The 15,007-nt window shown below is 43.2% G+C and overlaps 1 protein-coding gene across 2 annotated transcripts; it reads right to left on the bottom strand.

The window, feature by feature from the left end:
* Positions 1-258: 258 nt before the first annotated feature.
* gramd1c (GRAM domain containing 1c) lies at positions 259-14,832 on the bottom strand. 2 transcript variants are annotated; one of them, XM_080049842.1, is made up of 18 exons: positions 14,700-14,832; positions 14,050-14,156; positions 12,541-12,664; positions 12,087-12,187; positions 11,383-11,478; positions 11,205-11,285; positions 6,321-6,439; positions 5,904-6,081; positions 5,635-5,797; positions 5,393-5,536; positions 5,126-5,244; positions 4,892-5,034; positions 4,690-4,793; positions 4,199-4,369; positions 3,674-3,740; positions 3,225-3,344; positions 2,351-2,456; positions 259-1,488 (listed from the first exon to the last, which is right to left on the bottom strand). In XM_080049842.1, the coding sequence occupies exons 2-18, from the start codon at positions 14,146-14,148 to the stop codon at positions 1,423-1,425; spliced, it is 2,001 nt and encodes a 666-aa protein (XP_079905968.1). In that variant the 5' UTR covers positions 14,149-14,156; positions 14,700-14,832; the 3' UTR covers positions 259-1,422. The 2 variants fall into 2 exon arrangements, with proteins under 2 accessions (XP_079905968.1, XP_079905969.1); XM_080049843.1 differs by having other exon boundaries at positions 5,635-5,794.
* Positions 14,833-15,007: the final 175 nt, after the last annotated feature.

The following is a 15,007-nucleotide window of genomic DNA, read 5'->3' as shown; positions in this document are numbered from 1 at the left end:
GTCCTGAGGCTCTGCCCCCAAACAGTTTCCCTCATGACGTTAGGTCCCCGCCCAGGACACGTTCACTCCACTCCCCCACACCTACAGGACCGAGCGCACCAAGCTCATTTTAAATATTTGCTTCTTTCTGTCTTGTATGAAGGTACATTGAATAGGCCTATATTTCTGGATAAGAGCTGCTCTGGACTGTGAAGGACATTTTCACTATTTTATTCACCAATATTTTATTGACATTTATTAAATATTTGACATGTTGCAGACAAATAGGCTAATGATGAAACAATAAAAACAGACTAATAAACAATGAAAATAACTATTTGCAGCTCTAACATTTTCTACATTACAAAATGATGACGGAAAGCCTTTTTATCAAAACAGCTAAATGCAAAAATTGATAAAAATGTGAGAAATAGCAAGTGATAGCTTGCACAACTGTTAAAGTTGTGCAAACTGAACAACATAATGCACTCTGACGGAAGTGCTGGCAACACTGTAAACATCCAACAAGGCTCAAGGCAGATCGCCAGTAATTAATAAAAATGACTAGTGTTCAAGTAAATGAGGAAATCACAAAACAAAGTGGGATCTAGTGTTGACAGTAAAAGTGTAGGCCTACAGTGCCAAATAATATCCAAACCTTTACTGAAATATCAGAGAGAATAAGTTAGCAAATTAAATTTGGCCCAAATTGCCTTTTTTTAAACATGGTTTAGGTGCATAAAAAAGTGGGGGAAAAGGATTGTGATTTGATATACAAGTAATGAGGAGAAATTGTGTTGCTTTGGCTGCGAAATTTGAAGGGAACTTGCAATTAATCACTCAAGAATGGAGCAAAAAAGTAATATATTAAATATGTGGTTTGTTTGTGGGGGAAGGGGGGAGGCACACCATCATCATATCAAATTTGGCTCATAAACAGTATTTAATGTTGCAGCCATACAAATACAAAAAAGAAAATCATTTATCGAGTTACTCATTCAACAATTTAAAAATCCGGAGATATCTCTCTTAACACAGCCTAATCTACAAGGCACTTGTGCAAAAATTAAAATATGTGCAAAAATGTAAATATAGAAAGAGGTTTTAAATAATATTGATTCACAAATAAAAAGGTATTTACAATAGCTCATTTGGTGTGGCATCCTGCTCATGTGAATAAAGGAAGGCACGTCAGGGGAAAACAGTAGAATCCAATGCCAGTATTTACGAAAAGAGTGAACAATAAGCCAGCCAAGGGAATCGGCAGGGGCACCCTATAGAAATCCAACCCCGCAGATGCTGCTTTTGTCCTTGCAGCAGTCAGTCCACAGCTTTAAAAAGTAAACATCCCAAGTGTCTGAGTACGTCCACAAGGCAACGTTGCTGGAGACCTGAGATGTCCTCTGAGGCAGTTTCCTTCCACAGGAACAGGGCTGTGTAGTATCAGTGCGCTGCTGTTCGATTGGCCATGGCAAAGTTGTGTTGTAGAACCACCAGAGAGCTGCGGAGCTGTGAGTATAAGAAGAACAACTGACTTAGCAGCTACAACACCTGTTGGTTTGTTTTTAAAAACTTGTTATAAAAAAGGCATCCATGACTTCATGCGAGGAACACCTGCAGCTCGAACATAAAAATAAACAGCTGCAGTTCTATGCTTTCTCTAAAGGAGAACTTGTGTAACGTATTTGCTCTTCCAACCACACTTTTGAAATTCATTATTCAAACCACAGTTTACACAAATTGCTTCTGCAGCTGCCCCGACACATCCTTTCTTTTAGGTAAACAAAGTTAGATGAGAAAAATCGACACCAGTGTCATGTTTGTCCACTCTGTCCAAAAAGGTAATGAAATCCACTTACCAGCACCCGAGGTCACTGTTTAGTTATATCTCAGTTTGTATGAAAAGCTTAGTGTAAATTGGCAATGCACCGTTTTACAGAGGTTATGTGTTGGATTAGATCTTATCTCTGAGCAGTTGCCAGGTAAAGCAAACCTCAATAAGGGGGAACATAACCCACTTTAAAACAGTGAGTTGGTGTTTTTTTTAACTGAGTGGGTGGATTTTGTAACCTTTGGACTGCTAGCCCTCTCCCCGGCTAAAATCCTGACTGACAGTGAAAAGAATCATCCTGGCCATGTGTCCAGATTCCAGTCAGATACATGTTACATGTTTAATATAATTGCTCCGACTAGTCTGAAATTCCATCAGGAAATTAAAGATTGATATTCTTTTAGTACCACACACCAACATAATAATACCTCAACTGCACTATTTTTCACACAGTGATGCAGAATCAGCCTGTTTTGGGCCAAATGCTGCCAGCTCCAGTAAGACTTTTCGTCTTTGCGGTGCATTCTCAGCTTGTCCTACCTGTTCTAATAGGTTGATGGAGTCCTGCAGTACAGTTTTTAGCAGCTGCAGGTCCTCGCTGCTCCTATACCCGGGTCCTTGCCCGGGGACATATTCAGGGAACAAGCTGCCAAAAAAACGGAAAAGAAGGCAATTAATCTCATTGGCAAAGAGGGATATTCATATTTTCTACATAAAAAAAAGGTTTCAGTAGACACATAAAGTAAAGAAAATGTAAGGAGAAGGCGAAGATAGAGGGGTATACTGATGCAAGACTATGTCAATTGCATAACCACATTTTCTTAGGCTCACACACACACACCGGCATTTTAGTCTAGGTGCTATTTTTTTTATAAAATATGCAAATGAGGCAATATCTCATTCAATATGCGTAGCCTATAAACCCTAGAGGTCCTGGATACGATTTGGATGCACTTCATTTATTATTATTTTATTTTTTAGACAAAGTGTAATACAAAAAGTATTTCTCTTAATATGAAGATTAATCTGTTAGAAATGTATGAAGATATCTATAAAGGAAAAAAAAAGTCCCATTCAGCACGTAGTGTGATACTAGTGTCACCTGTTGTGGTCATTTTCAGGACTTTCGCCCCGGATAGAGATTTTGTCACACATCCCACGTTGTTCACTGGGGTCATATTAGTCTATAACAGTTGAGATATTCTCCGCTAAATGAAGCGCATACAAAACTTTCCCAGCACCTCCACTAGTATGAGGGATGCTTGAATGCCACAGAGACAAACCCCTACTAACCCCTTTCCCCACACTCCACCCACACCAACACTTGTGCTTTCTCAGTGATCGTGGTGGAAGCTATTGATATAGTTTCAGTCTGTTAAAAGATGAGGGTCCGAAAAATGAAAGAAATATGTACCTGGCCTCACTCCTCTGCCTGAGCCGCTGCTTCGTGCTCAGGAACATGCGTTGGGCCACGTCCTCCATGGCCCACAGCTTGACGAAAAGACCCAGATTCATCACTGTCAGAATCAGCAAACTGAAACGCATGTAAAAGCACAGAGTTATAAGATGGTCAAATGAGCATGCTAGGGATTACGGGGGCACACACACACACACACACACACACACACACACACACACACACACACACACACACACACACACACACACACACACACACACACACACACACACACACACACACACACACACACACACACACACACACACACACTTATTTATTTTTTTATACAATCAATGCAGTTGGTCATTTAGGACAAGACAGCAGGCCTCCAGATAATACAGGCACACTTTACTTTCCACACAGTACAAACCACATGGTACCTTTCCAGGTTGTTAACTTACATCAAACTCATCCCGGCCACTATTGTCGTAGTGTTCCAACTATATGTGCCTTGCGTTTCTGTAGGGCCTGAAATACAGTCGGACAGATCACGTTATTGATGTTAAAAGACAAAACCTTAATGGCTGTTTGAAAAAGAAACCTAGTTTTCAGTCACTATTAGAACGTTTTGCAACAATATTCTGGTTAGAACACATTTCCGCCCAGTGGTGTACAACATTTTGCAACAGCCTACGGTATAAACTACTGCTATTTTGTGGGTTTCTCAAAAGGTACAACCAAAAGGGACTTTAACATACTACATTGAGGCCTCTGATTTTTAGCAGTTATGGCAGTTATGGCGGTTGCCTGGCATGCAGTCTGCACAATAAACCTTCAGTGACAAGTGCAGAGCAAGTAGCAGTTTGAACATTGTGATACTGCTTAAAAGTGTTCCTAGTTCACTTCAGTAAAATGAAGGAGGTTGTACATGCTTGGCATATAAACTATTCCTTCACAGCCATGAGACACATTGTATTGTTACGTACCCATGTTGCCATCTCTGTGCTGGTCCGGGTCTTGCCCATACTGGTTGTTGGGCTTCATGTGCTCCGGCAGAGTCCGGCTATAAGTCCGCCTCCTCCTCCGAAGTCCGCTAATCTTTCCGGTGTCTCCAGCTCCTTGGTTCATCTCACCATCCTCCTCCAGCAGTTCTTGCTCTGCATGGTGTCAAATAGGTTGAAGAATTACAAGAAAAGCTAACTAAACAAGAAACTAAAAAGAGAAGAAAAATGTACATCATTGATGAAGGTCCACTGCTCAAGCTCTCTGCACCTAAAGTGTCTGATGCTCATTATATTCCTTTTAGTAGCAAATGCAGCTATGATATGATTCACTACTGCCGAGCCCTCGTGTGTGTGTGTGTTAAGAGGAAACCGTTCATATCAGATCAGAGATATAAATACACCACAGGCTAAGGAAAGAAGACTAAGGGAAGTGCTCTCTTCTGCCTCCAGGGTGTGTTGCGAACAGGACTCACCCAGCTGTCTGAAATAATCCTGTATGCCGCCCCAAGAGTTTTTAGTAATGAAGGACTTGACCAGGCCCCATGGCTGCTTCTTGTATTTCACATCAGTATAGACCCTGGCGGCATAAACGGACATCTTAATGAAATGCAAGTCACTTCAAAATGATCAGATGAGTCAATGTATGGATGATTATCTGATATGACGGCACCTTACCTGAGTCGACACTTCCGCTTGGAGGTGCTTGTGATGTCGTAGCGGTTTTGAATGTAGAAGTAGTCGTGGTAGGGCACATCGTGAGTGTACACCTCGGACTCCACCAGGTAATGCTGACCGTCCCTGGATTCTTTGTACAGTGTCTGAGAGGTAAATAGGAGTTAGTAAGCAGCGGGCCACACGTGTTCAGTCAACTGTTCAGCCGTGCACACACACACACACACACACACACACCTGGTTCTCCGTCGCCGTGGAGAACTTGCCGATCAGAGGGTTGTTGATGGTTACTGTGTAGTTCAGACTCCGCTTCATGTTCCCTGAGGTGTCTTTCTGCCAGGCGTCGACGCTGCCGTCTGATACAAAAGGAACAACATGACTATAATGCCCTGGAGAGCTGCTTCTAGCTAGAACAGTTGCATACATTGGTTTTTTTAAAGCATGCGCGGTAAACATTGTCACACGAAGATAAACAATGACAGGTCCAACAGGTCCCACACGTACTGGTTATCTTGCGGAGGTCCATGAACCTGCGCATGAAGATGGAGTCGCTGAAGAGCATCTCGAACATCTTGCTGGCGCTGATGTGGAAGACCCTGTTCAGAAAGAGTCGACCCTCCGCCTGGGAGGAACTCACTCGCTCCTCCACTGATGAAGAAAAATATTTTTAAAACCTCAAAAACAACAACAAACCAAAAAAAACTCCTGAGCTCAAGCATTCCTCCAGCACTTGAGTTTACTCCTACCTTCCTCTACGCTCTCCGAACCGCTGTGCTCGGAAACGCCGTTGTCATTGGAGTTGAGGTCCAGAGAATGAAAGGAGTGCTTGGACACGCGCTCCGGGGCCAGGCGCTCCAGAGAGGGGACGGGACTGCGGCGCTGAGACGGGGTGAGGCGAGGATCATCCTGCTGAAAAGAGAGAGACAGAGAGAGAGAGAGAGAGTGTATGTAGTATGTTAAATGCATGACATGCAAAAGCCAAGCAATAAAATAAATAATTACTAATTTTTATTACTGAGTTGGCAGAGTTCTGGGTGTTCTGCGAGATGAGCAAGGAAGGCAAATCCTCCCGTTGAGGCGTGGACGTTTCTAAAGGCCCATGATGCTCCACATCAAGGAGGCGAACGGAGGGAATCAGCTCCAGCCTCCCGAGATCTTCAGCACCACCACCGCCAGCGGGCCTCACAGTCATGCTGCAGGCAAACAGAGAGCTGGTGTCACATTAAATCATGCCGTGATTTTGTGTGAGGAACTGAGGATGGACGGACGGACAGAGGTGTGTGTGTGTATGTGTGTGTGTGTGTGTGTGTGTGTGTGTGTGTGTGTGTGTGTGTGTGTGTGTGTGTGTGTGTGTGTGTGTGTGTGTGTGTGTGTGTGTGTGTGTGTGTGTGTGTGTGTGTGTGTGTGTGTGTGTGTGTGTAAATTTGCTCACCTGCTCTGCATGCTAGATTCTGTTGCGGTCTGTAAGCCCTCCATCTCCTCATGGCTCAGGCCCAGGTCATACCCATAATGCTTTTTGATCATCTGCCACAACTCTGGACAGGTCAAATGCTGAGGGAATAAAACAAGTGTAAAGGAGACATTACAAGGAGGTGGAAACATCAATTACTTGGCTTGTTTGGAAACCATAGGGTGAGCGGTTTTCTGAAGTACCTGTAGTTAACCTGGAAACATGTATCTACCACACAGCATAATGTGCAACCTTTTATCCATGGGTGACACACAACCTACAACCCTTAAGGTGAGAACACACCGGGCGCGTTGGGTGTGGTGGGCGCGTTGAAAAATCCTATTTTTGCATAGGGAACCATTGGTTGGGGCGCGAGGATCCGTTGGCCCCGGCAAAGCGTTGCTTTGGGCACTTTGGGCGCGTTGCCAAAGCGTCACCGCGCCGGCAAAGCGTCAAAAAGCGTCACCGCGCCGGCAAAGCGTCAAAAAAAAGATGAAAATATTGAACTTTCAACGCTCCGGCGCGTGACGTTTAGCCGCGTTGGCCAATCAGCGGTGAGCTTGACCCTACGTCACTGGCAGAGAGCCGGAGGACAGAAAAATCTGAGACATAATGGAGGCGCAAATAATCACCGCTGTGTGTGCGAGACCGTGACAACACAGAGGCAAACACCGAGTAGGAAATGTATTTACGGCTGGCTGCCTGGTGCTGTATGAAGCCGCTCGGGGTTACAAGACGTGGGGAAAGTGAACCAGGAGCAAATAATCACCGCTGTGTGTGCGAGACTGTATAAACACCGTGGAGTTAATGCGGCTGGCTGGTGATATGAAGCCGCTCGGGTGGGGAAAGTGAGCCAGGAGAATGGGCTTCCTGGTTAATTCAGTGAATATGTGTGGCTGTGCTTAAGCCGATAAACCAAGTTAGCACCGGTCGGATAGCGTTAGCTAACTCACCCGGCTGTGTGCGGCCACCACCTCCATATAATGAACCCAAACATAACGGCTAAATCCGGGGAACTTTCACAACGAGTACAGCGAAGCACCGGTGTTTATGCCTGCCCTATAGGCTATCTACGCCAGCCACGGTCCCGTCACAGCCAGGTAATGTAGGCTACTTGCCTTTATTTTCTACTGCCCTGTGCACAATGCTGCTGTAAATGTGTTTGGTATGGTGCTGCCTTGCTGTTTGTGTTCATTTCCGAGTGGCGTGAATCTGCAATGCTGTTTTAAGGCTATTTGTTCCGTTCACTTGCTGTTTATTTGTTTTTTGGCACAATTGTTGTAGGTGTTGTTTTTGTGTGGACATGAACGCTGTTGTGTCGGGTCGGATCTGATCGCAGCCATGGTTGATTAGGGGAATAAATATATCGGGGGAGACTAGCTGCGTAGCTCCGTTCCTCGGACTCCCACAAAAGATAGAGAGCAGCGATGGGGATTATCTCAGCCATGGTTGATCAGCAATAGAAAAAGCGGGGGGAAATAAGTTTCGTGCGGGCTCATCTACGTAGGCCATGACGTAGGCGCGTTGCTTTTGGGCGCGTTGGACCATTTTTTGACACAAAATGACCACGCGCCAGATCGGGCGCGTTGGTCGCTTTGGCCCAAAGCGCCAACGCGCCCGGTGTGTTCTCAGCTTTATTGTCTCGTTCTCAACCACGCTGATATTCATCTTGCATTTTTGCCTCTTCCCCTTGGCAGCCGAAGAGTGCCTTATGTCTATCAAAAGAATTGTCACCAAAAAATTATGAGTACGATCTAAAAGGAAGTTAGTCACCGAAATAACACACACAAAATACACAAAAGAAGGTTAGAAATGACAGAGTGTAGGACTTTAGCATGGACATATAGAAGACAATAGAACAGAATAAAAAGGCTTTAGGTGTTGAGAGGGACGGACAGTCAGTTTGGATGTGAAACAAGATTACAAAAAAAACAATGTGTTGTTCCAAGAGATTAAATTATATTCGGTCTGTCTGTAATATTGAACCTGTTTACTCGACGCGAAATCCATATAGGTTTTGTATGCCATATGGAAGCGCACGCGGTGTCGTAGCGCATCAAATGCCGAGGAAAAAGTTAGATATCCACTCACGCAGACTTTACTTACTTGTCAAAGGACATTTTCCCCGCAGCTGTGAGCTTCAGTAAGCTGTCAGACCGATTGAACTGTAACCTGGACGCACCGCAGTCCGCGCATTCACATTCAGGAAGTCCTGGATTTGAGATCAGGGGCGTGAAGACAGGACGCCCATATCAACACGGCTATAAAGGTAAACAGCTCGCTCTACCTGTCGAAAGCATGGTCGAAAGTCCCGATAGCTCGCGCAAAGAAAATTAACTTGTAATGCTACTCCGGTGACGGTTTTCTGGCCTAAGAACAGCGCAGCGTCAAGTGGGCACTGTGCGGTTAAATGCTTCATGGAAATAAGCCTTAGCCGAGACACCTGGGGACTGGGGAGGTCAATGAACTTCAAGGGGATGTTTTTTTAAACAGGTGTTTGTGCTCCAGAATCCCAGCAGACTGACACCCATGGGTCGGATGCCATAGTGCCCGATATATGAGGACTGCAGTCAGAGGCGGCCTTAACGATCTAGGGGCCCCATTCAAGACCTAGTGTGGGGCCCCCCACTTTTTTTGTATTTTCTTGAAAAAAATATCTTATTTTTTTTTTTTTAATACATATTTCTTGTGCATGCTTGTGCATGCTTCCCGCAAAAATAAAACAGATTGTAGAGTTTTATGAGATGATGGGCCACTGGGTGCAGACTCTTAAAGGGCCCCCCCACTCCTACCTATCCAGTCACACTGACTTTTCAGCACATATACAATTAATGGTAAAAACATATTAATGAAGTCAGTTTTTCTCACAGGATTTAGGGATACTGTGGGAGGGACCCTGGTCCTTGTTGGGGGGTCCGGGGGCATCCCCCCCGGAAGAAAATGTGTGCCTTTTGAATTAAAATGCATCAATCTGGTGCACTTTGAGGGGAAAATTTAGAGGCTATATCAAATCCTGAGATGCAGCAGGAACATTATTTTTCAGATTTTTCTTAATCAGGCAGCACTCTTTACTCTGCTACTGTAAAAACAGTACAGTAGATTGGTCTGCAGACTCATGTTCTATGATGGAGAGACTCATTTCAACAGATACAGGGTGGATAGCTACTTTTTATGAACAGCATAGAATTTACACATATAAATCGTATTCCTGTATGTGTGTGGGGGCCCTAAAGGCTCATCATGAAGCCCCTTAGACAGAGCTACTAATGCTGTTTTCTTATGCTTTTGTATTTCTCCCCCTACTAGTTGAGGGGCCCATGATGATTTATTTCCTTATATTTAGGCTTATTCCTTTTTGGACCCTGTTATTGACATGAGTGACTGAGCTCTTTGACAATGCAACATGAAAAGTTACTACGAGGCCTAGGGCCCGGTAGCCTGCTCAAGAATTATTTATCAAAAAAAAAAAATAATTATAATAATAATTTTTTTTTTTAGGGGGGGCTTGGGGGCCCCCCAGAGGGCGGGGCCCCATTCAATTGAATGGGTTGAAACATAGCTAAGGCCGCTACTGACTGCAGTAAGGAATTCAATTTTAAAAGGAGAAGAAATTAGACCTACTGCAAGTCGTTTATATTCATAATCAACTGGCAGAGATAAAAAGCATTGCTGCATGGTCTCTCCTTTTTCAAATATTTGAATTGTATATAATATTTTCTATTTCCAGTTTACTGTCTATTTCTTTGCACAATGCGAAGGGCTGGGCAATCTAAATTCTCCAAAGAAAATGGCTACGCTGAGCTGCTATTACCCAGACAGGCTGGAGGGAAATCATTGTATCAATCTATAACGTTTTTAACATTGTAATATTCGAGATCTTCCTTTAATCAAACACCATTCTAAAAAAAGAAACTATTAGTCAGCACAAGCCATGCAGTGTATTTAAATTCTGCCATTACTTTTCTAAATAGTTTTTATGGTATACTCACAAGCTTTCCTACAGTGCTTCCTACAGCTTTTACACTTTGACAGATGTTTCAAACCATTTCCGAGTGTTTGTATTCCTGTGCAACCTCTTACAACATTCTCTCAGACATGTTGATCTGCTGATAGTGTTAAAAGCGTCCATTTTCCGTCATGCTTAGATCTTCTTTTGAAAATCAAGCTTTTCCAGTTCCTTGTTTGTCACATTTACAGTGAAAAGAGTTGGGTGAACACAATTCTTGAAATGAACAATAAAAGGAGGACGAGTTGAACTGTGGTTTATCTGACTGTCACTGAATCCCCTGTCTGTCATAGTTGTATAGTCAAACTCTGTGCCTCAGCAGAATGAACAGTAAACAAAAGCTTAGGTCTGTTGGACTTGTGAGAAAAACCTGCTGATCATTACCCTACATGCCATAGAAGAAAAAAACTGATAACCTCAATGGAAGAGTGTGTGTGTGTGTGTGTGTGTGTGTGTGTGTGTGTGTGTGTGTGTGTGTGTGTGTGTGTGTGTGTGTGTGTGTGTGTGTGTGTGTGTGTGTGTGTGTGTGTGTGTGTGTGTGTGTGTGTGTGTGTGTGTGTGTGTGTGTGTGTGTGTGTGTGTGTGTGTGTGTGTGTGTGTGTGTGTGTGCGTGTGTGTGTGTCACACACTCTGGACTGATTAGATAAGTGCTGCATAAAAGGGTAAAGTCACAGAGCTGCTGGTGGCGCTTAGTTACAGCAGTCAACCAAGTCAAGTGTGTGGTGTTTGAGATACATACGACATGTAGGCACTGTGGACAGGGTTTGTTATGTGACTGACGTTTGACTCAACAGTGGTAACTCCCACATGAGGGACTTTAAGGAGATTATACTGTGTACGTTGGTTTAGCACGGACTTACCTTGTCCAATAGAGTGTTTTGCCACATGCGGAAAACAGCCAGGTAACTTTTCTCTCTAGACGAGAAGGTGGTGAGTAAGATCTGATGGGCAGGGCAATATAAAGAGATGTACAGTTATTGATTGTGCCTGGATCATAATGTGAAATAAACTCTCAGATTTCTCCTTACACAGTATTACCTTCTTGGTGGGCGTGCAGACCTGGATGGCGTTTGGGATCAGCCGAGCAGTTTTCTCTCTGGTCAATGTCATGATGTCTTTGAGATAGAGTGTAATCTACAAAAAAAAGAAAAAAAAGGTGAAAGATTGCTGTTTGGTAGTGCACACATTCTCAGCAACTTTGGCTGCTTTTTCACCCAACATTGTTTTCCAATTGACTGCAAACTACAAATTCTTGCAAAGATCTGATAGTTATGGTTTATGTTTGACTGTCACTGAAGGCGTTTCTCCTTCCAATTGTACATTTATTTATAGTTCTTAAGAGAGCTTTTACCTTTTCCAATTCTCATCAAGTTAGTTGGGGGAATCACAACAAATCAACAAAAGTGGAAAAGTTGAATTATTCTACAGTGGGGTCCTTTATAATTTGGCACACCATGAGCCTCTAAATCTATATTTATCCCCCTTTTAACAATGGTAAGCTGTGAGCTTAAAATACATCTAAATACATTTGACCCAGTTTTACAATTGTGCTATACAGTAAACCAATTTTTCTTTAAAGATAATAAACCAACATTATTGAAAACCTATAGAGGAAGAGTGCAAATTGTTTGCTATTTGCAAAAACGTACTATAAGGCTTTATTTTGTTGCGTTGTCAATATTTGCAATTACATACAGAAATTATGCTCCAGGGCTGTACACCCTTCTCCACTTTCATCTTACCTTCTTGCTCCGAAATACGTGGCTGTAGAAACAGAGCCAGTTCTCTGTGAGGTAGAGGCGTCCCTGAAGGAGGATGTCCTTCTGGAGGGCACATGCGTAGTCTGAGGGAGGGGGAAAATAGCAAGCAAACCATCGATGCATCAAATGAGTCTGCCTGAGGTGTTCTTTCACACACTATATTTATAAAACAGGTCAATGTGGTGAGATGCTGGAGAGCCCTTGTGTCATTTAATTTCTCTCGGCTTACTTTTAGACACAGACAGTGTGAGACCGCTTATAACTTTTGGTAAATATTAGGAGAGAAGAAATAGTTGGAGCATAAAAGGGGTTGACCAAATAAAGAAAATATACGAATAAAACAAAGCATATCTTTACCTTGCATCATATCATCAATATCTGGTTCATGGATCAACACTATCATCACTATCATGGAGGGACAGTCTTTGTAACTCACCCACTAAGAGTATCTCTGAGTCCGGCAGTTCTTTGAAAAGCTTCTTAAATTCATCAACCCTCTGTTTGTAGGACTGCAGAGGAACTTGAGGTGCAGCAAGACACTGTGTCTGAGGGTCCGAGCTCTGAGGGAGGAGAGGTCAAGGTTACTGGGTTAAAAAAGAGACACTAGAACAGTAGCTGTATTGGTTCCACTATTGCGCAAGAAACTAGAAAAAATTACAAGAGATTAATGGAGTTAAACCGATTGAAACGTGTGGTGTGTGTGTGTATATATATATATATATATATATATACACTCACCGGCCACTTTATTAGGTACAGCGGTTCATTTTCTTGTTAACACATACAACTAATCAGCCAATAACATAGCAGAAACTCAATGCATTTAGGAATGTAGACCTGGATGGGACAACTTATTGAGGTTGAAACCGAGCAACAGAATGGGGAATAAAGGGGTTTTAAGTGACTTTGAACATGGCAATGTTGAGGGTGCCAGGAGGGCTGGTATGAGTATTTCAGAAACTGCTGATCTGCTGGGATTTTCACTCTAAACCATCTCTAGGGTTTACAGAGAATGGTCCGAAAAAGAAAAAATATCAAGTGAGCGGCATTTGTGTGGACGTAAAATGCCTTGTTGAAGTCAGAGGTCAGTGGAGGATGGGCATACTAGTTTGAGATGATAGAAAGGCAATAGTAACTCAAATAACCACTCGTTACAACCAGGGTATGCAGAATACCATCTCTGAACGCAAAACACAACCAACCTTGAAGCAGATGGGCTACAGCAACAGAAGACCCCACCGGGTGTCACTCCTGTCAGCTAAAAACAGGAAAATGAGGCTACAATTCTCACAGGATCACCAATATTGGACAATAGAAGATTGAAAAATCATGCCTGGCCTGATGAGTCTCGATTTCAGTTGCGACATTCAGATGGCAGGTTCAGAATTTGGCGTTAACAACATGAAAGTATGGATCCATCCTGCCGTGCACCATCAACCATGCCATGTTCAAAGTCACCTAAACCCCCTTTCTTCCCCATTCTGATGCTCGGTTTGACTTCAGTACATTGTCTTGACCACGTCTAAATGCATTAAATTGATGTGATTAGCTGATTAGCTTTTTGTTTTTATAAGCCATTGAACAGGTGTACCTAATAAAGTGGCTGGTGAGTGAGTGAGTGAGTGAGTGAGTGAGTGAGTGAGTATATATATATATATATACACACAGTATGACAGGGAACAAAAGCATCTCTCTCTGCATCTTTGAGCAGATAATAAACAGCATTGGAAGCCTGGGCTTTGCACCAGAGAGGAAACAGTGATATATATTGTGTGAGATGGAACATGTTATGTATGGCGAATACAAACTTTCCTATTCATAATTTGATATTGGGTATTAGCATTGCATGAGTTCTGTGAATTATAGGAATGGTCCGTTTGTCTTAATGTCATCTAGAAGTAGCAAATTTTCAAAATACAATGTTGTGTTTTTATTTATATCTTACCTCTTCTTCATCATCAGAGCTCCACCTGACATCCGCCAGGGAAGTTGACTCATCTGTCACGTCGCTGCCCACTCCTGACGGGATGGATAACTGGTCCATCTGCTCGGCTGCGGGGTTTTAAAATAACAATATTAATAATGATCTGTGAGAATCCTTTAAGATCAGAATGACTGTGCACATGGCCTGCTTGAAAATGATCTGAAGCTCGGCGGTAAAAGTCATCAAACAGGGCTATCCAGCAGGCCAACAAGTCATTATATCTTCAACAGAACTGGTTTGACTAGGAGAGCTCAGCTCTGCTAAGCTCTGTAATGCAAATGAATAGAAACCTCAATGTTCCTTAAGAGTCACAGTATCGTGGAAATTTGAAATCGGAAATCTGGTCACAATGACAGCAAACTTATCCCACCAAAGTTTACACTTTCAAACCCTGTTTGTTCGCTGTCAGATTGCGCTGGCTGATAGGAACCATCTGTCGTCAAGTCTTGTCAAAAAATACCAAGGATAAAATAAAAAGGTTACTGTCAGCCGTCAAACGTGCGCCCAATTACGTTTACGCACAGCGCCATGAGCGCACAGGTGTGCTGAGCCTTTAGCATGTCTGCACATGCAGGTGTTCTGAGACTAACCTGTTGATATCAGTCACTTACCTGGCGCGGAGTGGACCCAGCGTCTCCGTTTTCCCCGTGCTATCGAGTTAAAAGTTAGAAAAACACCGCTGTGCCACACAGCTCTGAAGCTCCACTAACGACGGTCTGCTAGTGCGACTTTGCTGCATGTGAATCTCATCTGGCCTGGGGAGCATACCTGAAGGGAGTTGTCATGTCAATGGTGACGCTCATTTGTCTTCACACAACTTGTTAAGAGTTCTAAAAAGGGACTTCTCCCTTCATTTATTCATCCTCCACACAGGACAGGATGACGCAATTTTACCAGTGTGATGTGATGCATTTACCAT

Source organism: Ammodytes marinus, assembly GCF_949987685.1.
Source record: "Ammodytes marinus genome assembly, chromosome: 21".
Taxonomy (NCBI): domain Eukaryota; kingdom Metazoa; phylum Chordata; class Actinopteri; order Uranoscopiformes; family Ammodytidae; genus Ammodytes; species Ammodytes marinus.
The sequence above is the reverse complement of the archived record's forward strand: the minus strand, read 5'-3'. Positions and strand labels throughout refer to the sequence as shown.

Bases quoted from the DNA above. Each gene is read 5' to 3' on its own strand.
- gramd1c (XM_080049842.1), bottom strand. From the start codon at position 14,148: ATGGACCAGTTATCCATCCCGTCAGGAGTGGGCAGCGACGTGACAGAT. The intron at 12,665-14,049 runs GTAAGATATAAA...CTCCTCCCTCAG, and splicing joins GCTCTGATGATGAAGAAGAG to AGCTCGGACCCTCAGACACA. The intron at 6,082-6,320 runs GTGAGCAAATTT...GTTTGCCTGCAG, and splicing joins GAATCTAGCATGCAGAGCAG to CATGACTGTGAGGCCCGCTG.